The sequence below is a fragment of the Dipodomys spectabilis genome, unplaced genomic scaffold (genome assembly GCF_019054845.1).
Source record: "Dipodomys spectabilis isolate Male_0828 unplaced genomic scaffold, ASM1905484v1 ptg000059l, whole genome shotgun sequence".
Taxonomy (NCBI): domain Eukaryota; kingdom Metazoa; phylum Chordata; class Mammalia; order Rodentia; family Heteromyidae; genus Dipodomys; species Dipodomys spectabilis.
The window spans coordinates 1,878,342-1,904,101 of NW_024870736.1; the positions used below are offsets into that span (position 1 = coordinate 1,878,342).

Genomic DNA, 25,760 nt, shown 5'->3' on the forward strand with positions numbered 1-25,760 from the left:
AGTGAGTGTCTATATAAGAATATTTGATTTCCTTTTAGCCTCAGCGTATTTAAACAAACGAACAAGCAAATAAACTTAGGTCCCCTCATAAAAAAATCACAACTAAATCCTACGTTTTGGAAGAGGTACCTTGGATAGTATAGTCTTTTGGGGTCAAAACTGTGGAAGGAAATCTTGGTCAGCAGCTTTTCACAGCCATCCAACCTTAAAATGCCTTTGGCTTGGAGAGCAGGAGGATGCAAGATTTTGGCTTCTTTTGTCTTTAAAGTACCATCCCCCATCTTCTCAGCAGGCTTTGCTTCTTGGAATTCAAATGTAGATGAAATGCAGATTACTGGGTGAAAGTAGGGACCAGTTTGACTGTGGAGTGCAGTGAACAAGATCTCTGTTAGTAGACTTAGTCTTTGTTCCCTTGAGGTAAAAATGGCTACAATTTCTAATTTGAAGAGTCTCAACTTGGGTTACACTGGTTGTTTATTAGTTGTTTTGGAATATTTGGAAAAGGAGTAAAATGGATTTTATGAGCTTCTACTGCTGGCCCTGGTCAGGTAAGAGCTAAAGCTTATTGCTGGTAACTCTTGTATCTGTTGTCTCTTGTTGCTCTCTTCCATAATATGTTAAAATATGTGTCTTTCTTGTCTATCCCTTTGTTCGGTATGTATTTTTGGTCAAGTCTTCTGGGTGTTAGGGGATGTGATTTTGCTTTCATTCTCAATCTACTGAGAAAGTACTTTCACTGGGCACCCACACACGTGGTCATGGTAACTACTGCACAACTTCACTATTTCATAAAAGGCGGTATAAATCCCAAGTCATCCATTGATCTTGGGCATATTTACTTTTGTTATAAGCACTGATAAAATGTGGTTCATATTAAAAAATAAGAGGAAATCAGAATTTGCTTAAAAGTGGAAATGATGAGGTTGAAAAATATCTGTAGTTAAAATGAAGTTTGATAATCCATTTTTTTTTTAGCCTTAATGGAGAGCAACAGGGAGATGAGAAGGGACAAAGCAGAAGATACGACCAAATGCACAATCACTACTTGGGTCTTTAGGATCCAACAATTTTCTCTAAGACCATATTTGGTCTTTGGGACTTTCAAATGTCCCAGTGGAAGCCAACTTAATTTTGGTGGAGACGATTGGACTTGTTTTGGAGAATGGATTGCCCTTGCTTTGGTACAGCCTACCATTAGTTTAAACATGGTCAATTAACCATAGCAGCATAAATAATCGAGATTCGAGTGAAAGGTCTAATGTAAACTGACAAGTTGACTTTTTGCTGAAGCTCTTCCTATCCTCCTCTCCCTTTTTCTTGGGCAACAGTGACAGTATCAGAGGCTCTTTAGAGTTGATATAGTTAACATTACTTTACTATTAAGCACACGGTGGAGCACCAAGTGAGTACTTACCAAGTTCTGTTCTGAAAGTGGCCGGTAACTAGGGTGATGGTCTTGGGGGGAAAAAAAAGATGGTTAACTATGAATCTGTTCATTCTCTCCTCCAACAGGAACCTGGCTTTCAGCAAAGAAGACCTAGCTGGTCTTAAACTAGTTGGTCTTCAGGGCACCCTATTAGTGACCTAGTATTTGATCACATTTTCAATTAACTTGTTTCCCTGTCTGATCCAGGTAGAGGAACCTGCAGGAGAATTCCCCCCACCCTGTTTTGTGTGTGTGTGTGTGTGTGTGTGTGTGTATGGGGGGGGGGTTGGTAGCTATTTTGCTTGTGTTGATTTTTAACTATCACTTACAAGCATTCGAACACTTTGGTAGTGTTGTTGGTTTGGTAGCTATTTTGCTTGTGTTGATTTTTAACTATCACTTACAAGCATTTGAACACTTTGGTAGTGTTGTTGGGTTGAATGGGTTGAATGTCTGAGACTAGCAGTAGCCCTTGCTTTCCAGGAGCTTAGTTTCTGTTGAACAATTGGCATGTCTAAAATCATTTAGTTTAGTACACAATGGGAGATGCTAAATGGCTACAAAGTAATGCATTCTTTAGAGGCGGGTCCATCCAGGAAAGTAGATTTTGAGGCCTTGAACAGTAGATGAGTTGGAGACTTTGGTTTGTGATTCTTGTGAAGGAATTCAATGGCGGGAATTGAATTTGTGGATAAAGGGCTTTCTTGTGGACACAAACTACAGATTCACTGAGTAACAACTTTGTATGTAGGGGATGATGCTAGGGGGCAAAAGGGTAAAACGTGAAGACGAAGAGTGGATAAACATTGAAGCTATGTTGAGCTAAATGCTGCCACCGAGCATGCGTCGGGAGTGCTTGGAGAGGAAGTCAGGAAGGTTATGTTTGTTTTGGGGATGGTGTAGGAGGTAGGCGTTCAAGATTCAAAGGGGGCTTTGCCGGCGGCAGGAATCACAGGTTGAGGGACCTGTGAAAAGCGATCCGACGACTTGGTTTTGCAGAGAGTAGGTGGTTTTCCTGGGCGCGGGAAGGGCAAGAAACTGGGAGTTGTGGTGGTTAAAATGCTGTTTGCACACCTACGAACTTGCGGAAGGAGCTTGGTGGCTGGGAGGCGGATTAGAATGGAGCACTGTGGAATGGGGTTTTAGTAAAGGATGCTTCACTGAGAAAAGGAACTGGCGATATCTTCCAAATGTAGGACCTGCAGGAGAACGTGGGAAAATGTCTCTGCAGTCTTCTGAGTGGCTGGATGAGTAGGGCACAGGAACCCAACATTTCCCTTTCTCCACAGATAGGGAAACGTCCAGGTCCCCGCAGGTGATCCCTTTGGGCTGGCTCATTTAGCCAGAAGGGCTAGCCCACTGCTTTGACCAAGAAGAGTGAGGTGCAGCCGTCCACCCCCACCCCAAGGGCATCACCACTGACATCTCCGTTCCATTAGAACCCAGACCTCTGAGGCCCCTGATTCCGACACCTCCTCCGACATCCCTTCAGAGAGGTGGTATCTCCAAGAGGAACCAGAGGCCGGTGTGTGGTGACTGCGGGCAGCGCCACGGCTGCCGCGCCCTCGCGCCGCCCTCCGCGGTGTCGGGCTCCCGCCCCGGCTCCCCCCCCTCCCGTCTTTGGCGGAGCTTGCGTGCCCGCCGGAGTGCGCCGAGCTCCCCGGTGGGGCGCGTGGTCCGGACTCCGGGTCTTGGCGGCGGCTGCAGGGCCGGCGGGCACGTGGTAGGGAGGGGGTTCCACCTGGCCACGCCGCGGGCCCAAGGCGGGCTGACCGGTCCCGCGCCCTCAGTGGAGTAGAGCAGGCCACAGGGCTCTCCCGCAGTGAAACGAGTGTGGCCGCTTGCCGTCGGGGCGGGGACTCCAGACGTGGGCTGAGAAGCCTGTCAGATCTCCTGGCTAACTTCTGGCCCGCCGATACGTGCCTCAGTGGGCACTGCCGCCTTTCTCTGGGTCGTCGAGGTCAAAGTCCTGCCCTCCCCCAGGCAGCGAGTGCCCACGTCTAGGCAGGCCGGTGGGCGGTGCCAAGGTTGGGCGGACCCTGGCGAGCAGGACTCAGGGAACTCGGGGCCCCGCCCACTTCGGTCTGCCCCGCCCACTACTCTCGACAGCCCCGCCCACTCGATCTCCGGCTCCTCCCCTTCCTGCCGGCTCTCTCCCGGCCACCCACCACAGGCGCCCAGGCCCGGAACGGAGCCCGTGCTCCCCTCGGCCGCCCCGCCCCGCCCCGCCGCCTCCTGCTCCTCCCGCTCCTCCTGCGAGGGCGGCCCGAAAACCCGGAGCGCGGGAGCGCGGCTCCACCGGGCCGGGCGACCGTACTGGGCATGCTCAGTAGCCGGGGCAGGTTTTTTTGGTCGCAAGTAGGAAGCTTTTTGCACCTCACCGGAGAGGGGAGCCGCGGATCCCTTGGCGCCGCCTGTGCCGCCGCCGTGCCCGCCCCAGCCCGCCGGGCGCGATGAGCCCGTGCCCGAGCCTCAGTCGGCCCGCCGGGGAGTGAGCGCGGGGCGCCCAGGGCGCGTTGCGCAGCTGCTCCTGCGCACAACCCCGCCGCCGCCGGCGGCCCGCACTGGCCGGGGAGTGTGAGAGGCTCGTCCGTGCACCGCGCCCGGCGCCGGGAGCGGAGCAGGAAGCGCAGGCCACGCAGGGACCCAACTGAAACAAAGTGTCGGCTGCCGGGCGCCGCGCCCCGACCCCGCCGCGCCCGCCCGCAACTCCGCCGCCCACCATGGCTTCTGAGGAGCTGTACGAGGTACCTCCCCTCCCCCCCGGCCCCCGGGCCGCCCCCCCTCCGGGCTCTGCCCACCCACCCTCTCCTCCCGGCCCGCCCGACGGCCCCGCTCCGCCGCCGGCGCCCGCCGCGGCCCCTCCCCCGCCGCGGCCGCAGTTTGCTGGACGGGAAATGTGTGTGAGGGGAGCCGGGCCACGCTACTCCGAGGGGCCGGCGGGCGGGGGCTGCCGGAGTTGTGGCTCGGGGGGAAGTAGCACTGACACGAGTGACTTGCTCGCACTGAGCAAGAAGTGGTGTTGGCGTGGGCAAGTGGGAGTGAAGCCCCTGGCTCGCGCTCGGCGGGGTCTGTGGGCGGTGCGGGGGGGGTTGTTTTTCCTTTCCATTTAATAAAGCATTTGAAGTAGTTTTTGCTTCTTAAGGGGTTCGGAAAGAGGGGGGACCGGAGGATCTGTGCTACTGTCTTGACTGCTGCTTAGCCAAAGGATGCAAAATATCTCACCGAAAGGGCTAAACGTTGACCACATGCTTTAATTAGGTTAGTATTGTGGCCAGAGCCAGGAAATTTAAATTTAACGCCGATACACCGTCGCCGCAGCGTTGAAAGTAAGCAAGGGTACAATCAAGACAAGAAAAGTTGGGGGCAGTGGATCTGCCAACTTCCAACTTCCACTTGGAGAGTTATCCATTTGAATCTTTGGACGTATTGTGTGTGTCTTGATATAACTTCTTGATTATTTCGAAGTTGACTTTCTGGGAGTACAAAAGAGTGTAAGGCTTTCTGTTTTATGGAGAAACGATTCTCTGATTTCACATATTTATAAATATATCTTTTTAAAGAGACTTAAGTGGTTTTGGCTATGCTCCAGATTCATCTTTACGGTGTGTTTAGGGACCTAGGTGTCCAAGGACTTAAACATCTCTAGCAAGTAGAACCCATTGGTTGGCCCCAAGTGATCTTCCACAGTGTCTTCTCTGTGTGTATTATTGCCATTGGCTTGAAGTGGAGCGTTGTTGACAACAGTGACAGTCTTCTAGTAACTTATTGTTGCTTAAGTGTCTGAGAAAGTTTTCAGGAAGCTACTTTTGATAGTTAATGTGCCTTAGTTGGTACTAAAAATGCATTGCAGCCCATTCATTGCAGCTATTATACATACATTATACGTACATTATACGTAGTCACTGGGGATGTTGAAAGGGAGGGGGAAACATCTTCTGTCCCCAAGAAGCTTTCCTTCCAAGAAGAAAGCTTGTGTGGGGAAGGCCCAGAAATAGAGGATTGGTCTTCCTGGCAAAGTCAGGCATCGGGAAAGTGCAGAACACCAGACAAAGGGTAGTTGGGGGTAGGGAGTTGGTTGGTTTCTTTTTCATTAGCTCACTTTTGGGTAGTTTAGTCATGGTCTTGCATTTGTTTTTGTAATTATACATATCTGCTCCATTTAATGTTTGGACAAGAGTAGCACGTTATACATAAGTTGTATCCTATATGTATAAAAATGAGTCTGGAGATAACACATCACTAGTGGATTGAATTGAATTTTAGGTTTTTTTCTTCTTCTATTTTTAATCTATATCTTTCAAGTTTTCTTTCTTTTTTTGTTCGGTGGTGGGGCTTGAACTCTGGGCTTGGGTGCTGTCCCTGCGCTCTTCAGCTCAAGGCGCAAGCTGAAGGCTCTCTACTGCTTGAGCCACAGCACCACTTCCGGTTGTCTACTGGTTTATTGGAGATAAGAGTCTCATGGACTTTCCTGCCCTGCTGGCTTTGAGCCGTGATCCTCAGATCTCAGCCTCCTGAGTAGCTAGGATTACAGGCGTGAGCCACCGGTGCCTGACTTTTTTCAAGTTTTCTACTCAACATTTTCCTCACAAATCATATGTAAGTGCCTTTTTTTAATCCTCTTTGTAGTAGTTTGAACTGCATACTTAGTAAATTTGTATGGAGGTTCCATAGAGAGAGCATAAAGGTATGAGAATGGTTCATGCCCTCAAGGAGCATCTGTTAGGGAGAAATAAGTACATTGAAAGAAATGATATACCTGCCTTTACTCCTGAGCTTTGAGTCTGGTTTTACTTTAGATTTGGGGGATAAAAAGGAATCAAAGAAACGTCATTGAGATGATGATGTGTGTATAGTAAATACACAATGACTGGTCAATGTTTTTCAAGCTGTTTTTTTTTTAACTTATGTACTTGTAGGCAACACTATGACTATATTACAATTAAAAGTTGATATTTGAGCCAGGCTTGTGAATATAGTAATGTAATACTCTATAGTAATGTAATACCAGTGCTTGAGAGGTTGAGGGAAGAAGAGTGGGAAAGCAAGGCCACCCTGGCCTACATAGTGAGACCCTTTCTCAAAAAGCAAAAATAAAAAAGAAAGTTCACATTAGAAAGTTTTGTTTCTGTTGATTGTGGGGCTTGAATTTAGGGCCTGGACTCTATCCTTGAGCTCTTTTGCTCAAGGCTAGTGCTGTACCACTTCAAAACACAATTCTACTTCCAGTGTTCTAGTGGTTAATTGGAGATAAGAGTCTCATGGACTTCCCTGCTTGTATTTGCTTTGAACCTGGATCCTCACATCTCAACTTCTTGAGTAACTAGGATTGCAAGCGTGAACCACTGGTGCCTGGCTTCATTCTTGAAAGTTTTGCATAGCAGTTACCCAGAAACAAATAACTAGTTACCGAATTTGAGCTATCACCTAGGGTAAATTAGCATTGAAAGCTCAGTTTCCCATCTGTGAAATTGAGATCAATGCTTCTTTCATAGAGCTGTACAGTTTAAATGAGAAAATACATAAAGGATGTCCCTACAATTCCCCCCAAAAGCACTTAGTAAGTGATAATTATTTCATTGTAACTGATTTAAAATGCCCTTTGGAGACCTATTTTTTTTGTTTCTAGAGGAAGTTGTACTGATTTGATTAAGGCAGTCTTATTTGTGCAGTGATAGACAACTGTAAGTAAACACTAGTCCGATGGGCTGGAGAAAACACCTAAGTGTCCAGTGTTCAGTGGCCAGATAAAGGGACATTAGTTGCCACATTTTCTCCAGTTTTCCCTAAGTTGAAGTTTTTCATGTTTAGCCTAAGGTTCCATGAATCTAGGGAGACTTAAACAAGAGGGATGCAAAGTCTTGCCTCTTTAAGTAAATGTCATGGTAGGATGACAGGATGATAATACCTTCATGAACTTGAATGAATTACCTAACTGCTGAACTTCAAAAGGAAATAAATATCTCCAACACTTAGCATGGAGCCTGGTATATGGAGACAGGTCCATAGTAAATGTGTAAGTACTCTTGGAACCTGTGCTTTGTGAATAAAAAATAATGGGTTTTGGAAAAGATGGATGAAACATGAGCCTTTTAAAATAGGAAGAACTTTCATTACATGAAGGATGGAATAGGAATAGATTTACTCCAGCAGCTAGGCCCTATAGGGGAAAACAGGTTTTTGACTCAACATAGATAAGAACTTTTTAGCTTTCACAAAAAGATCAAGCATCCTTTATTTAAAAATTTAAAAATACATTTGTATTTAAAAGTTGACAGAGTTGTATTCTGGACAATATAATGTTTTGAAGTTTTTATACATTGAGGAATGTTAAAAATCTATATTGTTATAATTATTTATGTGGTGAGAACAGTCTCACAGTATGATATTAACTATGGTCACCAGTGCTGTACAATAATGGTTCTCTTGAACTTAGTCCTCCTTTGTACAACATCTCCCCAGTGTGCCCTCCTAGTAACCACTACTGGACTTCTGTGAGATCAGCATTTTAGATATCATATATAGCAAGATCATGCAGTATTTGTCATTCTGTGCCTGACTTATTTCACTTGGTATAATAATCTATATTATTATATGATAGTATTTCTTCTTTGTAATGGCTAAAGATATTATTCTGTTATTTATATATGCCACATTTCCTCTCTACATCCTTTGAAGGACTCACACTGGTTCCACTTGGCTATTGTGAAGAGTCTCAAACATATGGTGCAGATAACTTCAACATACTGGTTTTATTTCCTTTGGATATATAGGCTCAGTAGTAAAATTGCTGGATTATATGGTAATTGTGTCTAATTTTTTGGGGAACCTTCATGCAGTTTTATTTATTAATGTACATTGAACCTTCCTTGCATTCTAGATGAATCTGTTTTGATCCTGGTGGATGATGCCTGTTGAATTGAGCTTGATACTGTTTGTAACTGTTTGCTTATATGCTTACTAGATACATTAACTTTGCTTTTCTTTTATTGTTGTTGCTTCATCCTTGTCTGTTGGTATCAGAATACTGCTACCCTTATAATTTAAGTTTGGAATTATTCTCTTGAGTGAGGACTTGGGAAGGTGATACTTTTTAAATGTTTGGTAGAACTTGGCTCTGAAGCTATCAAGTTGTAGGCCTTGCTTTGATGGAAGACTTTATTCCTGGTTTGCTTAGATTTTCTTATTTTTTCATAATCCAATCTTGGTAAGAGCCTTGGAACATATAATGGTTTAAAGTACATTCTTAGGATCATTTGTGTTTCTGTGGTGTCTGTTGTAATGTCTCCTTTTTCTAGCATTATTTTTGTCTAGTTAATGGTTTGTTGGTTTGGGTGATCTTTTTCTTTTTTTGTACTCTGAATTGAACTCAGAGCCTTGTGCTTGCTAGGCACACCTCAGCCTTGTTTTGACTGGTTACTTTTGAGATAGAGGATCTTACTTCTTATCTACCTGTGTAGGCTTTCTGTAATTGCTGGAACACGATTGCAGGTACATTCCCTGTGTTGAGGTTCCAGAACCCTGTTAAGATGGAGTCCCACAGATTTTTCTGCCAGGTCTGGCTGCTCTTGAACTCTGATTCTTCCAATCTCAGTAGGATGCCAGGCTTGAGCCATACCCCAAGCACTTTTTGCTTTTAGTTATTTTCTGGGTAGTGTCTTGTAGACCTACCTGGACTGGCTTCTTATTTCATGAATACCTCACCATGTCTAATTTTAGTGGTAGAGAGGGTAGCTTTCAAATTTTTTACCCTGACTGACTAATATGAATTGCAAACTTCCATACTAATGATCTCCACACCTTACGTAGCCTGGCCTAGCCTTTTATTGTTGCTGTTGTTGTGAGTGATTTTGGTGGTATTTGGGTTTGAACTTGGTGTGCAGGCCTTATTGCTTGAGCATGCCTTCAGTTTTTTGAGATAGGCTCTTGATTTTTGCCTGGGTCATCCTGAATTGCGATCCTCCTATTTATGCATCCTCCTATCACCCTGGATGACAGGCCCCTCACCATGGAGTCTCTCAGAATCTTTTCTCCTGTCTGGCCTTGAACTACGATCCTTCTAATCATTGTCTGCCATTTAGCTAGTATGTAAGCCATTAGTGCCTGGGGTGGTCCTTGTTTTTTTCAGGCATGGTCTTAACTATGTAGCTCATGCTTATCTTGAATTTATGATCTTTCTAATTCGGCACCTAAGTACTGTGATTCTGGGTATGGGCTATCACACCTGGCTTGAGAATCATTTTATAACCTACTCTATCCTGACTAATCCATCCTGAAGAATGTTCTGTGTGTAGTTGAGAAGATTGTGTATTTTGCTGTTGTTGAATGAAATGCTCTATGCATGTCTTTTAGGTCCATTTGATCCTAGAGTATAGTTGAACTCACTGTTCCTTGTTGATTCTCTTGTCAGGATGATGTGTCCATTGCTGAAAGTAGAGGTATTAAAAATCCCTTATTAATATTCTATTGCAGTCTATCTGATTTTTTGGGTTTATTAATACTTGTTTTGTATATGTAGACATTCTGATCCTGGGTGTGTGTGTGTGTATATATGTATATATTCCTACCTTTTGTTTGTTCATTTTGTTTTTGTAAAATGAACTCCTTTAAAACTGTATTGTGCCCCTTTGGCTTGACAGTACTGGGTTAAAGTTTACCTGGTGGAGCTATAGCTGCTCACATTCTCGTTTGGTTTCCAGTTGCAGGGAATGTTCTTGTTTATTCTGTATGTGTCCTCACAGGTAAAATTGAGTTACTATGTGTACCATATACAAGTGGTTACTTATGATAATTTGCCTTAAGGGTCTTTGATTTTATGATGTAAAAATATATGTATTCACTAGAAATTGTTCAATTTTGACTCTTTCCTAGACTAGCATTCTGCGGTCTGATCCTCTTGATGCTGTGCTGTGGCAGTGGCACGCAGCTCTTAGGTATTCACAGAGTCATATGAGGGGAAACAATCTGTAAGTACAGTGTGCTGAGGTGTTGAGCTGTGTTATTTGGTGGGTTGGAAGTATTAAATTCATTTTGATTTAGAATTTTTGGGGGGGGGTAGGTTATGGGGTTTCTCTGGGTCTGGGCGCTGTCCCTCAGCTCTTCAGCTAAGGTGAGCACTCTACCACTTGAGCCATAGTGCGCATTTTCTGTTTTTTGGTGGTTAATTAGAGATAAGAGTCTCATGGACTTTCCTGCCTAGGCTGGCTTTGAACTGTGAACCTAAGATCTTAGCCTGTGAACCTCAGATCTCAGCCTCTTGAATAGTTAGGGATTACAGGTGTGAGCCACCAGTACTGGGCAGGATGTTCTTAAAATTGGTTTATCCTAAGTTGAAGAGTATTTGTACTTGAGTTGTTTTATTAAATCCAGTTGGCCACTCTAGAATATAACCTACTATTCAAGATAATTACTGATAGCTAAAGACTTACTGCCATTATCATTGTTTTCACTTAACTATCATTGTGAGTAGGTTTTTTTTCCCTAATAAAGTAGATCCTTAGCATCATAGTTGTACTCAAGATCGGGCTGGGAAGGTGGCTCAGTGGTAGAGCGCGTACCTGGCATGCCTGAGGCCCTGAGTTCAACTCCTCAGCACCACATAAGCAAAAAGAAAAAAGCCGGAAGTGGCGCTGTGGCTCAAGTGGTAGAGCGCTAGCCTTGAGCTGAAGAGCTGAGGGACAGCGCCCAGGCCCAGAGTTCAGGCCCCACAACCGGCCCCCCCCCCCCCCAAAAAAAAGGCTCAAGATGTTGAGGTGTCACATAGGAATAGAACACCAACTCCAGAACTTCTGCAGAAAAATTTGGTAAGCAAGCACACTGCAGGCAAGCTGCTCCCTTCTTATCCCTAATTAAGCAGTCTCTCCCCCTCTGCTCAGATTGGCTGGGCTCAGGTTCACAATCTGCAAAAGGATATGGCTTTTAATTAACAGGATGTAACTAAAATTTAAGGAGCCTGTAGCAGGATGTCGTAATTACAGTTCAGCAGGAAAAGGATATAACTAAAAAGTAATAAACAAAGGCCAAAAGCCACCTGGCCAAAGCAGGAACTTCTCAGAAAAAAACATTCTCACAGGGAAGCAATCTGTTGGAGCTTCTTTTCTCACATACCTCCATTGAGGAAAACCTATGAGAGTTCGGGATGCTTAGAGTTCACTGCTGTATTTCTGATGCTTGATTCATCTTTTCCATAATGCTACCCAGCTTCCAATAAAGATATCTTTCAACAAATCTAGAATTTTTACTTCACTTCAAATAAGTACATTCACACTTACTTTGCTTTTTGGGAGGCAAATTTTTAAAAATACAGGGCAGGGGAAACACTTTTTAAAGCCATTTGATGCTAATGGGACTGACTGAGACTTCTCTGCATCCACTGAGCTAAGTAATGTGTACAGAGAGAATTATAAGTTTTTGTTTTTGAAGTTTCTCTTTAATTAATTAACTTGATTGTGGTTGGTCAAAACCATGTGTAATAAATCTGCAATAAGGCAGGCTGATGCAAGTATGTTTTGATTCCTTCTTATTTCAGGTTGGTTTGTGGTTACCTTGAGTCTTATGAAAAGCATTTTGAAGTTACAGCATACAGATAATATATTATTTTCAGCTATTGACAGTGGAATTCTGATCACAAAACAATTTGCATTTATCCTTCTGCACCTCACATATCTTAAATTTTTTATTTCACAATTGGTGTCATTTCATATTGTACATCAGTTACCAGGCATCATTTCAGTCTTATTGTTTATGTAAAGATCCCCTGTGGTAGGCCATGCAGTTTTATTGCAGGTCCTCAGCTTTGTTGTGCAAAAGCAGGAGCCATATGCAACACTCAGGAATGAGCCTCTTGATCCAGTAAAACTGCTTTTTTGTTTTACCTTTTTCTTTCTTTCTTTCTTTTTTTTTAAGACAACCTCACTATGTGGCCCAGGTTGGTCTTGACCTTACAGTCCTGTTGCCTCTACCTCCAGAGTGCTGAGATTACTGGCTCAGTAAAGTTAGAATTTTATGTCATTTTTATGTGTCATTTTATGTATATGATTCCTGGAGCCCTCTCAAGTCACTTAAAAAAGTGAGAAAAAAATTCCTAACTTTTGAGTTCCTCATACGTAGACAGTGGGCTGGTTTTTGGTCTCTAGGTCCAGGTTGTTAACTTCTTTGAGATGTTCTGTTATGATCTGTTGAAGAGCTAAGTTTTACTTTAGAATTGAGAGCATGTAGAGGTGGTAAAGTAGAGTAATTCAGTTAAAGGCCTTCTTTCCATTCTGAATACATGGATGGAAGTTCTGGATGCCTTCCTTCACTGTTTAATGGGTATGTGACTTGTTGAGTGACTGTCTCTCTTGAACTTACTTACTGGATAACTGAAGAATTGTAAGACCTATAAGATATTAGCATGTGCCAGTAATTTGTAGTTTGTGCCCAGTTGAGTGATAGGTTATTCTTCTCTTCTTAAAGAGAAAAAACTTGGCAACTCACACACTTTAAAACAAAACAAAAGGAGTTAGAGATTTCAAAATACACAGTAAATTTGACTATATCACCAAAGAGATCAAGAGAACCTTAATATATCTAGTGGTCAAGTATCCACTTGATGATGATGACTACTTGATCATGATTATGACTGATAAAAAAAGAAAAAAAGTTATTTTGAAGCAGTACAGTGAAATGTTCATGTGTATTTTGCAAACATATAGACTGTTTTCATGCTTTTTAATCTTGTGAATTGTTGAGAACATGTACTCTTGCTCAAACGGTTGTATGCAGACATTTCATATGCAGTGCCTTAGAACAGCTTTCTTTTTTTTTTTCTGTTCCTATATATGTCACAAAGTCTTGTTCTTTTGCTAGAATATCTAAGAATCATTGACTTTCTCCTTATGCTCTTTGTGATTTTAACTGTGGGGGATATTTTCTTGGAATGTAGGTAACACTTCATTTGTAGTGTTTAGATTCACAGCTTTGAATGTCTGTGATGTACAAAGACCAGCCCCCATCCCAAAGTGAATACTTTTCTAAAAATATTTTTTTATTGTTATTATAAAGGTGATGTACAGAGGGGTTACCAGTTTTTAAGTCAAGTAATGAGTACTTTTTTTTTTTGGTCATCCTGGGGCCTGAACTTAGGGTCCAAGCTCTGACCCTGAGTCTCTCTGCTCAAGGCTAGCAGCGCTCTACTACTTGAGCCACGATGCCACGCCTGGCTTTTTCTGTTTATGTGGTACTGAGGAATTGAGCCTAGGTCTTCATGCACTCTAGGCAATAATTGTGCCTACCACTAAGCCGATTCCTAGCCATGAGTACTTTTCTTAATGGACAATGTTACCATTTCCTTCACTCTCTCAATTTTTCCTTTCCATCTCTGCCCACAAATTCTGTAGTTCATTTTCAACATGTACTACTACTGCATTTGTTCACCCTTAGTCCCTCCATTTCTGGAGTTCATTTTGATACATGTTATTTTATATGACCAAAGAGAAGTAGTACTTTCAAAGTTTATATCAATCAGTGGAACAAGATCATCTCAAGTTCTGTTTAAAATACAGATTCTTAGACTCAATTCATGAGACTGAATTTTCAGTATTTGGATTGAGACAAGATTCTGTGTTTCAGCAAACTTTTTTTTGTAATGATGATACATTTAGAAATTTAAGGATTACCACCCCTACCCCTCTTTTTGAGGCTCTTACTGTATAGGTGGAAATGGGAGAGGTTGGGATTTGCCTAGCAGAGGAGGAGGTCAGGGTGGATCAAATTCCCTTTGCAGGCTCTTGACCATTGCTGGCTAGTTAACTGAGTCATTCCAGGAAGGGAATATTAAGAACTGTAAGAAATTTAGGTAAGGCTATTAAGATTTCTTTTTCCATCTTCATTGTGTAGCATATTTGTCCATCTGATTGTAAGTGTTTTAAAGCTAGGGATGGTTTTCTAGTTATTTACTGCAGTTCAAAATATTGCAGTAGTTGAATAATTGTTGGATTACATTAGTAGAATAGGCAATTACAGGAATGATTCTCTTCCTGACCCGTCAAAGTTGTCCTCTTCCAAATGTCTTTTGTGCTGTCTTTTTACACTTTCCTCTCATCTTCTCTTACATGGTTTCAACTCTAGGATGGAGCTAGCTTCTAGCTTTATATTTTCCCATGCAATCTAACTCTCTTCAGCTTTTTAAAATGATTGAAATTTTGGGTTCTGTGTTCCCCAGGGAGTTTAGGAAAGGGCTGTTCCATTTGTATGGAAATTCATACAAGTAAGACAAGAGCATTTTTGGGAAGAGAGGATCAGCATCTTTTATCTGATTGGTAGAGAGATCTGGGATTCTTAAGCAAATACCAGGTTGCAATTAAGACCTCTGAACTAAGACTTGCCTTTCACTGTTCTTCAGTGACTACTTGCACATTATTTTTGTTAAACTCATTTCTACTGCACACAGTCTATACTAAAACATATTAAAATGTCATGGATCGAGTGTGGAAGTCTGCTATTTCTGGTCTTACAGTGATGTTTCTTGAATTAAACACATATGGAGAGTAAAATTTTTATCAGCATTTAACATTACTTCACACAATAGAAGGACTTCAGTGGCTATCACTATTTTTTTTTTTTTCTTTCTCTTTTTGTGTTGTTCCTGGGCTTGAACTGAGGACTTAGGCACTAGCCCTGAGCTCAAGGCTAGTGTGCTACCTACCATACGAGCCACAGTTCCACTTCTAGCTTTTTTTTGAGGTAGTTTATTGGAGATACCCATCTCACAGATTTTCCTACCTGGGCTGGCTTTAAACTGATTCTCAGATCTCAGCCTCCTGAATTACTAGGATTACAGGCATGAGTCACTAACACCTGGCAAGACTTTAGGATTCTTATAATGTACCATGTGATTTTTTTAAAATTTAATTTAATTTTATTTGTGAACATACTGTACAGAGGGGTTACAATTACATGGGCAAGATAATGCGTATATTTCTTACCAAGCATTGCAGCCTCCTCCTTTGTTTACCCTTCACATCCCTTCCCAGCCTCCCCCCTCCCTCCCCCCAATCCCAATCCTTCCCCCCCCCCCCCCCAACCTAGGTTGTAAAGCTCGTTTTGGACATGACAACTTGTACTTCTCATTGTTGCAACAGGTCCACCTGTATCCTTAAACGACTTGTTTTTCCCCATCTCCTCCACAAATTATACCGACATCAAATATAGTGAAAGCAGGGGTTATACTGTGGGGGAGGGACATACAAAGCAACAAAGAAATAATCTTATAAATGCGTTAGAAACATACCATGTGATTTTTTGTTGTTGTTATTGTTGTTTCTTTTGTATGTTACTCTCCCATGGTATAACCCCTGTTTTCACTGTATTTGATTCATTTGCTCTGCTTCTTGTATATACATTTTCCTCATTTGGGGAGGGGAAGGGAAATAACAAAATGCTGAAACAAGGATATAGGTTTACCCACTGTAACAATGAGATGTACAAGACACTATGTTGAAAACAAACTTTACAACCTGGGGGAGAGGGAGAAGCTGGGGAGATGGGGGGGAAGTGATGATAGGGGGAAAAACAAAGGAGGGGGTAACAATGTTTGATAGGAAATGTACTTATTACCTTATTCATGTAACGGTAACCCCTCTGTACAGTATTTTTACAATAAAAATATATATACAAAAAAAAGACTTTAGGATTCTTTCCCTTCAATACATCCCTAAACTTAGCTTGCTATTATTTTCTAGTGTTTGATTATATAACAAAACAGAACATTATTATTTCCTTCTATTTCACAACTTCTTCCTGTTTTCTTGTCTTTTGTTTCCCTTTCCTTTAATGGAAAAAGTCTTCAGGTTTTTAATTATCTGGCAAGTTTTTATTTTATTATTAATTAATTTTATTTTGAGTAGTATTGTATTTCACAGAAAACCATTTAATTGGTTTTTTTGTTTTTTTTTTTACAATTAGTTTTCTTTCAGTATTTGCAGATATTAATCCCCTGTCTTCTGGAAAGCTTGTGGTTAGAGTAGATGTAGTAGAGGAGATGTATTTTCTGTCTCTGGAGATTTAATTTTTAACCAGGGTGTTCTGTAGTTTTGTTCTATTATATTTTGTGTGACTTTATTTTCATGAACAAGCTCAGCATATATTTCTTTTGTTGTTTTCTGCTTGTCCAGTGCTAAAAAGCTCTTGATCATTCTGTCTTCAAATGCTGCTTTTCTTTATGTTCCTTTTTCTTTCTTTTTTCTGATTGAGGTCCTCCAGCGTCCTCCTATGTAGGTCAGGCTTACCTGTGATCCTCCTTAGTGGTGAGATTACAGGCCCTGTGCCTGAACTTCCTTTCTGGAATTCTAAGTAGGTATATTTTGCATCTTCCCATTCTCTCTTCCATATCTCTTCTCTCTTTTTTTTTTTTTTTTTGTCGGTCGTGGGGCTTGAACTCTGGGCCTGAGTGCTGTCCCTCAGCTCTTCAGCTCAAGGCGAGCGCTCTACCACTTGAGCTACAGCGCCACTTCCCGTTTTCTGGTGGTTTATTGGAGATAGGAGTCTCACAGTCTTTCCTGCCCGGGCTGGCTTTGAACCACAATCCTCAGAGCTCAGCCTCCTGAGTAGCTAGGATTACAGGCGTTGAGCCACCAGCGCCCGGCTTCTCTTCTCATTTTTATCTCCTTAGTTTTTTAATTTTTAAATTTATTCCCTTTTCTGTGCATCTGTGTAAGTTCTCATTGATCCTTTTTTCTCTTTTTTCACTTTCTTTCCTTTATCTCTTCATTTTCTTCTCTCCCTCCCACCCCCTCTCTTTTGGTGCCAGTATCAGAGCTTTTGAACTCAGGACATCTCACTCTTGCTTAGCTTTACTAGTGTTCTACCACTCAAGCCGCTCCTCCAGTTATTTCATTTTCTTTTGTGAGTTGCATCATAGATATTTCCTTGACTCTGGCTTCTAGCAGATGAGCTATCTTTAATCTACTTAATTCATCCATTGAGTTAGTGGGGTTTTTTCCCCCCTGTTTTCTTCCTGTTATCCACCAAATCTACTCACTATTTAATACTAGCCTTTGGTGTTTTTCTATTTCCATAATTTATTTATTCATCATGGCTGTATTGCATGGAGTTATGGAGGTACTTGGATTTCTCTTTTAGGGAGCCCAATGAAATAAGAAGGATTATGTTGTATTGGAGATCTAGTTATTTGTGGTGGAAAGGCCCTCTTTAGCTGCTGTTTATCCTTTATTTTATTTTCCATTGACTGGCTGCCAGAATCTGAACACGCCACATTGATTTGGATTTGTGATATTATGAACAGGATCAAGGGTTTGAACCAATATTGAGATTTACCTAGTGATATTGAAAATGTAGATAAAAGGATAAACTAGATTTCATGGATCCTGATCATGAAAATAGATATAGTAGCTATACATCAATTGCTTCAGAAGCAAAATGTTCTGCCTGTTTTGATATATAAACATTTTCTCTTTCTTTGTCTGAAGTTGGCCTGTTAAGTTGGTCTGGGTTTGTCTTTCCTTGTCTACCTCTACATCCATTCTCTACACCTGTCACTTGCAGGTTTGGAAGAGATCCAGCTTGCTAGCCTGTGTCTCCTCACTCAAAAACCCCATCAGAAGAGCTGGGAGTTTGGTCCAGTGGTAAAGGACTCGCCTAGCATGACTGAATTCCTGGGTTCTCTCCCCTGCCCAGCAGAAAAACACAGACAAGAACCCAAAGGACCTTACAAGAATTAACCAGCAAAAAAATCTTCCCATTCAGATTCTGTGGGAATTACCTTTTACTTTAGTATAATTTTCACATGCTCACACATCTTTTCCTTAGGATACAATATTTATACACTTTTTTCTGGAATGGTTTTGTACTTTTGGCATATATTAGTGTTGAGGACATGAGTATGGTAGACAGTCAATAATTATTGACATTTTCCTAAAATAAAAGTATTAGTGACTAGAGTTATGCTATAGAACTCATATGTACCTTATGTATGAGAATTGTATATTTAGGATCTGGCTACATGGTTGCAAATTGAAACTCTAAATTTGAGGGAGGCAGTTTTGTTCCTAGAAAGAATTTGGGTGTTAATACTGAAGTGAATTTTGAGTTTCAAAAACAGAAATGTAGCTGGGCGCCATTGGCTCACACCAGTAATTCTAGTTATTCAGGAGGTTGAGATGTGAGAATCACAGTTCAAAGCCAGGCCAGGCAGGAAAGTATGAGACTCTTATCTCCAATAAACCACCAGAAAACTGGAAGTGATGACCTGGCTCAAGTAGAGCTCTAGCCTTGAGCTGAAGAGCTGAGGGACAGTGCTCAGGCCCAGAGTTCAAGCCCCACAACTGATTATAAAAACAAACAAACAGAAATGTGTTTTTATGCATCTATTGGTGAAAAGTGTGTATGGGGAAAAGATGTCAGCTAACACATGAAGGTGAAGAAGTCAGCTTGAATGTGTTTGGGAAGTACTTATACCTGTGTCTGATTTCTATTCTTAATAGTTTCCTTTGTGTATGGTTTTCTAGACGATGACACTTTCCTGCCATTTGTTAGATGACACACAGCAATTTGATTGCAGGTCATGAATATTCTTTGGTTAAAATGTGCCATTTTCACTGTTTTAAAATTTCAGGGCACCACTTAGTTGCACACAGAAGCATTTCTTAATTTAGCATGTAACTAATCTGGAGAAACAAGCTTTTGAGCTCATAAGAGAACTAGGACCAAAAAAAAAAATTCTTCATAGTTTAAAAGAATGTCATTTTCCATGCACATAGGTCAGTGCTGAGATTGTTTACCTTTGTTTTAGACACAGTATGCTTGGGCTTACGTGGCTTCCTTAGCATTTTAAGGATATTTGGTAGAGAACAGGCATCTGCCCAAGGAAGATAAACTGGTATTAATAACTTATAGTTCCACCCAGGTTGTCTCAATAGCAGAGAGTGAGCAGATATTCTTATGAGAAGATGGATGTGGGAGTTGTGGATTACACTTTTCTTTACAAGCCTGCCTGTGTTTGTGTCCTAATATTTTTTGTCATGCTGATAATGTACTGTGTAGACTTTTTGGGATTGAGGTTGACAGTTCATTATGAAGTCTTTTCCACAAATCTGTTCTCGGATTGGTGTTTCAGGACAATGAGCCATGGGTTAGTGTCTTCCTGGAATCTGTGATCTACTTTGTGTACATACTGGGCTTCAGAAATAGGACTTAACTTCCAGAAGAATGCTAGGTAAAGGAAGTATCAGCTGATGTGGTGACATGAAAATGAGAAGACTTAATGATTTTAAAAATCTTGTTTCAGTAATGGTTTTCTTAATAAAAGTTTAAAAAGATACTTGTTCTGTCTAAAGTCATCTTATTGCTGGGTGTTCAGAGATACATTGGCTGTTTTTATCAGCTCAGCCTGCTGCTTCTCTGTGAGAGTAATGGTGCTGCCATTTGGAATCAGCCATGTGATCTGCTGCTCAAGAGTCTCTGTTAGAAGGGGTGTGTATTTCAAATGTCTCCCTACATTTGAAGCTACAACAAATTTCTGATGTAAGTAACCCTTCCCCCAAAAGGCCTATGTGTTGAAAAGTTGTTCCCCAACATTTGACATTATTAGGCAGTGATAGAACCTTCGAGAGGTGTGGCCTTATGGAAGGAAATCAGGTTATTAGGAAAATGCCTTTGAAGAATATATGGGGGCTCTGGTTTCTGGCTGCCATGGTAAGCAGTTTTAATCTATCATGTGCTCCTCTGGCTTGTCCTAGGCCCAGGAAACAAGACCTATGGATTGAAACCATTGAAGCCAAATAACTCTTTTCCTCCTTACAAGTTATTTCAGGTATTTTGTTACAATGATGGAGAAGTCGACAAACATAATCATCTCTCTCCCTCCTGTTTTGTTCACATATCCAGCTTTGGTACCTTGATTTTCAGGCTCCAGTTAGGTTCTGGCTCATGACACTAATTCTGCTTTTTTTTTTTTTTTGCTAGTTATCTTGTAGAACTTGGGCCTCCAAAACAGCGATTGACTTTTATCACCTAGTGTTTTTTTTTTTTTTTTTTTTAAATCTGCAGTCTATAGGCAAGTTTTCTTCATGTCTTAAACCCTAGCATGTGGGCTACAACACTCCAGCATGGAACCATCCTAAACCTCTATCTGCTTCTCTCTGGTATGCTTTTAAGTTCACAGCTAGAGTAAGTGGTTATTTTATTGCCCTTTTTAAGGTTGGAAAGGGATGTGTGTATTTGAAGGGTGCTCAAGCAGAATATGATCTGTTTTGTTCTACATCATATAGTAGTCTCCTCTACCACCAGAAGTATGTTCTGAGATCCCTAGTGGATGAGAGAAACTGGATAATATCCAAACCATCTCTGTACTATGCCTTTTCCTATTTGCACTGCTATAATTGGCTACGTATGGTACCCAAAGACCCATATGTTGAAGGCTTATAAAGTAGTTTGGTGATATTTTATTTGGGGGAATCTTTTATTTGATGGGGGTGGGGCCTAGTAGGAGGTCTTCTGCTCATTGGGGCCATGCACTTCAAGGCATAATGAGATCCTGGTTTCTTCCTCTTTTTGCCTTTTCTATCTTATGTGCCCTGCCATGATGTGCCACTGTAGTCCTAAAGCAAGGGAGCTAGTCAGTCAGGTTCTGAAACCTGTAAAACTCCAAATCACAATAACCTTTTTCTCTGTGTAAATTGATTATCTCAGGTATATTGTTAAGGAATGGAAAGCTTACTACATATATGTGACTAACACATATGTGAACACATAAATTAGGCACAATAAGAGATTAACAATAATAAAGTAAAAATAAAAATAATAGTATTCTACAATAGAAGTTATGTGAATGTATTCTCTCAAAACATCATTTCACCTTTTCACCAGTGGCAGGTCCACTATATAGCTTTGTTTGTCTTATCTTCACCAACATTACTACTGTTGAACTTTAGGGTTTATAAACTAGTTTGGTGACATTTTATTTGGAGGAGCCTTTTATTTGGTTAGGGCTTGGGGCCTAATGGGTCTTCAGAAGCACTAAGATACAGTGACAAGATGCCTAATGGCAGGTAGCTAATATATGATGGGCACATGGCACAAAATGGTGTCTTAGGCGGGATGGTAAGAGGTTTCATCATACTGTTCACAGTGGTACCCAATTTAAAAACCTAGAAAGTATTCTAGAACCTTTCATTTGTATTTTTAGATGAGAGTTGATTTGATACCTTAAACCACAAGAAAGTAAAAGTTTAAAATGGGGTCTAGAGGGAGACTTCTTCTCCACTCAGATGTGGAGAATTCATATTTCCAAGTTCCCTTATGTTTCTTTGGAATTTGTATACCTAACAGCTCTTTTCCTACCCCTTCCAATTTTTTTGGTCAGTCGTGGGGCTTCTCTCAATAGACTTAGTTTTTGATTGCTTTAGTTTATTTTGGACTTCATTTAAAAGTGAAGATTTGGCACCATGGAGAGGATTCAAAAGACTAAAGTGTAGCCCTAAAGAGAAATTTTGATAATTTTTTGTGCTATATATAGCCTCTTGGCCCTGTTACATCACTATGTGAACCCACCCCCAATGACCCCAGCAGAACTGAGGGATCATCCCTAGTTGTAGTTTGTGTGAAGGTCTGTCTGTGCCTGTTGAGGTAAGAAGGTGGAAATCAAAGAGCACATTAAAATGCCTCATGTGCTACTGCCTCCCTGCCCAGACTTAAGTATCACATATTGCAGAGTACAATTACTCCACATTACTCCATACTATGTAGGGAAAATGGGATGCCTACAGACAACAGTTCATAAAAATAGAATCATATATGTACAGAAGGCAGGTAAATAGAAGTAAACTGGGATTGCAGAATTTTATATAAAATCCCTTATTCATTAATCACATTACTTTGTGATGGATTCTCAGTTTTGTTAAAATGTTGAAAATATCTTCTGATATATGTCTCCGGTCTTCGTTCTTTATTAAGCTCCCCCCCTCTCCCCCTCTTGGTGGTGATAACTGTGATTTGAATCTCAGGACTTTGCACTTGCTAGGTAAGTACTCTTTCAGTTGAGTCACATCCTCCACCTTTCATACATTTGCTTTTTCTAATAGGATACTACTTTTTTGGGCTGGCTTTTAGACTATGATCCTCCTTCCTTCAAAACTTGAATACTAGAACCACTACTTCTAGTTTTATATTGGCTGTAATGGGTGTCTCATGAACTTTTTGCCCAGGCTAGCTTCAAACCCTACTGCAGGCATGAATCACCATGCTACTTTATTAAAATTCTTTAAGTTACAATTATAGTGAAAATGCTGATTTTAATATAGTCAGGTTTTTCCTTGATTAAGATGCATTGTACTCATAAAATGGCATTGAACTGAAATCCCTTTCTACAACTAAAGATAATTTTAAAAAATTAAAAAAATATTTTCTTCCCCCAGTGACTGCTGTATTTTCATCTAAAATTACCTTTTACAGTATGAACTTTGTGTGTGTGTTTCTTTGTGTGTGTGCACTTGCACATGTGCTGATCCTGGGGTTTGATCTAGGACCTGAGCACTGTCCTTGTGCTTTTTGATTAAGGCTAGGGCTCTACCACTTGGGTTACAGCTCCACTTCACGCTTTTTGTTGGTTAATTGCAGATAGGAATCAACAGATTTTCCTTCCCATTCTGACCTCAAACCATGATCCTCAGGTCTAAGCCTCCTCAGTAGCTAGGACTACAGACGTGCTTTACTGGTAACTGGCTACAGTATGAATTTTGATAAACCAGTATTTATTTTTTTATTGCCATATATCGAACTATATAATGAGTGGTTTTATCATGACCTTTTCATGCATGCATTCATTGTGCTTTTTGATCATCTTTATTCTCTACAACACTTTCCTATCCTCCCCATTCCTTCACTTTCCCTTTTCACTTTTCTAGTAGTCCTCCTTTTACTAGTCTTCCTTTTACTTTCATGACCTTGATGGTTTTGTTTTTCCCTAGCTTCTACAAGAGAAAACATGTAATACTTGTTTATTTCACTTAACATGATGAGTTCTTGTTCTGTCTTCCATCATAGGCACAAAACTCCACTGTGTTTATATTTTTTTACCTATTGATTAGTTGATAACCAGTATTTGTTAGCTTGTTTTGGCAATACTAGAGTTTGAACTCAGAGTCTTGAGCTCTCCTTCAGCTTTCTTACAACTAAAGCCGTAACTTCAGCTCAGCATTTTGCTGTTTTATTGGAGATGGAGTCTTATGTATTTTCTTGCCCAGACTAGCCTCCAACCAATAATATATAGTATATATTACTGTATATTAATGTATAATATAAAACACATTTATAAATGTAGATCACATGTCACATTTATTAAAAAGTTTATCTCTCCTTCACTTGCCACCTTTGTCACAGAGGTTTTCAATGATGCATGGGTCAGTGTCTTATGTTCAGTTGATGTTTGTCCTTTCCTGAGTCATACGACATTGAGTTCCTGTGGCTTTACAGTACATCTCAGAAACTTGCCCTGCCACATACCTGCACCTTGCTTTTAACCCACACATTTCTTGTACTTTAATGTCTGCATGCTGTAGCCATCTGACTATATGGGAAACCATGTTGGATTGGTAGATAGTTTATCTATTCTAATCCAGAGCACATGGGAAACAGCAGTACCCATAAACCTCCTTCCAGGTGCTTTATTCTAATTAGGATGGGGAACATATGAAATTGAATTTTAAAAGGTTCTAGATTCTTATAGATTTATATGTAGTCCATGATATCTTATACTAGTACATACAGTTTCTTTTTATACTATTGGCTAATACTGTGGTGTACAATGTTGAGTAAGTGTAACAGCTAACAATCTTGTTTTATTTAAAGGATGGTCCTGTAAATTTTTACTGTTAAAGGGATAATAGCTAGATGCTCATTATTTTTAATCTAGTGAAATTTGTACTACTTTCTACTGAGAAGTTTTAATCATGGTTTTTGTTTTGAATGTATTTTCTGCATTTCCTGGAGATACCTCTTATCCCCCTCTTAATTTTTAAAAGTTTTTTGTTGCAACCTGCCAGGTACCCCTTAACCCACCACGAGTGGGAGCAAGGCAGTAAATGAAATCAGAATGTGGAATTGAGGTTTGGGGTACCAGGGGACCTGTTGCCTTCCGCCAGCTTCAGATCCCAAGGTTCCATTCACCAGAGTTTTTATTGGTCTTATGCAGGAAGTAAGATACAAACTTCAAAATCTGACAATATTTTGTATACAAGTGGTAGATGATCTTATTCTGGGAAGGAGAGCTAAATGATAAACAGCTTACAAGTTGTATAAATCTTAGTCTAGCCTCAAGCTCCCACACAGTTTAGGGTGGAGTTAGCCCCTACTCAGGATAGAAATGCGAATTCCCCTAAGCCAGGACTGATTGATCTTTCCAGGAAATGCTCAGTGTGCTGAGACTATGTTGGGAGAAGGCATTTCCAAACTCCTAGTCCTTTCAGGGTCTCTTTCACAGCTTGGAGTTTTGGGCTCACAGTTTTTAATGTATTTTTGTTGTTGAGCCATCCTTGCATTTCTGAACACTTTTCAGTCCATGTGTATTGTTTCATGTATATCATTACATTCTTTTCCTAGTCATTGTTGTTTCATGAAAGAAATAACAAGTGTTTTTTTTTTTTCCATTCTCAGTTTTTAGATTCTTTGGATTTTCTATTTCTAGATTTGTGTTCTTAAATCATCTTGGTTATAAAAGGGAAGTGATTTGATGATTCATTAAAGAATTAGTCTCGATTTTTTAGTGCTTTCCACTTCATCTTCATTGCTGGGGTTTGAACTCAAGGCTGTGTATATGCAAGACAACTGTTCTGTGATAGTACCTTAGAACTTCTAAAAAAGATACTGAATTTATGTTTAGCATGCTTCGTGTTATGTGAACCTTTTTCTTACAGAGATTTTCTTTCACCTAACAGTTTTTTGTTTTTTGTTGGTAGTGGGGCTTGAACTCTGGCATGGGTGCTCCTCAGCTCAAGGCTAGCACTCTACCACTAGAGCCACAGCCCCACTTCCAGTTTTCTAAGTGGTTTATTGGAGATAAAAGTCTCGTGGACTTTTCCTGCCTGGCCTGGCTTTGAACTGTGATCCTCATATCTCAGCCTCCTGAGTAGCTAGGATTAAAGGTGTGAGTCACCAACACGGCCTCTCATCTAATGTTTTTTTAAAGAGTCAGTTTTGGATTTCTTATTTTTTGTTCTGTATTTCCTTTTGAATTTTTTAGGTAATTTGTTTACTCATTCATTGAGCATAGCTCCTATTGTTTTCTAAAAAGGGCTATAAAATTATCTACTACAAGATGGGGCACCAGAGGCTCACTCCTATA

At 40.8% G+C, this 25,760-nt stretch overlaps 1 protein-coding gene across 2 annotated transcripts in view; it reads left to right on the forward strand.

Moving 5' to 3' along the window:
- The first annotated feature begins 3,960 nt into the window (after positions 1–3,960).
- Positions 3,961–25,760, forward strand: part of Cdyl (chromodomain Y like) — a 147,483-nt gene continuing 125,683 nt past the window's right edge. Inside the window, exon 1 of one of the 2 annotated variants that reach the window (XM_042680353.1) lies at positions 3,961–4,173. In XM_042680353.1, coding sequence (XP_042536287.1) covers positions 4,150–4,173 — 24 coding nt within the window. In that variant the 5' untranslated portion in view covers positions 3,961–4,149. The remainder of the gene's footprint in view (positions 4,174–25,760) is intronic. The other variant, XM_042680352.1, reaches the window with a different exon arrangement.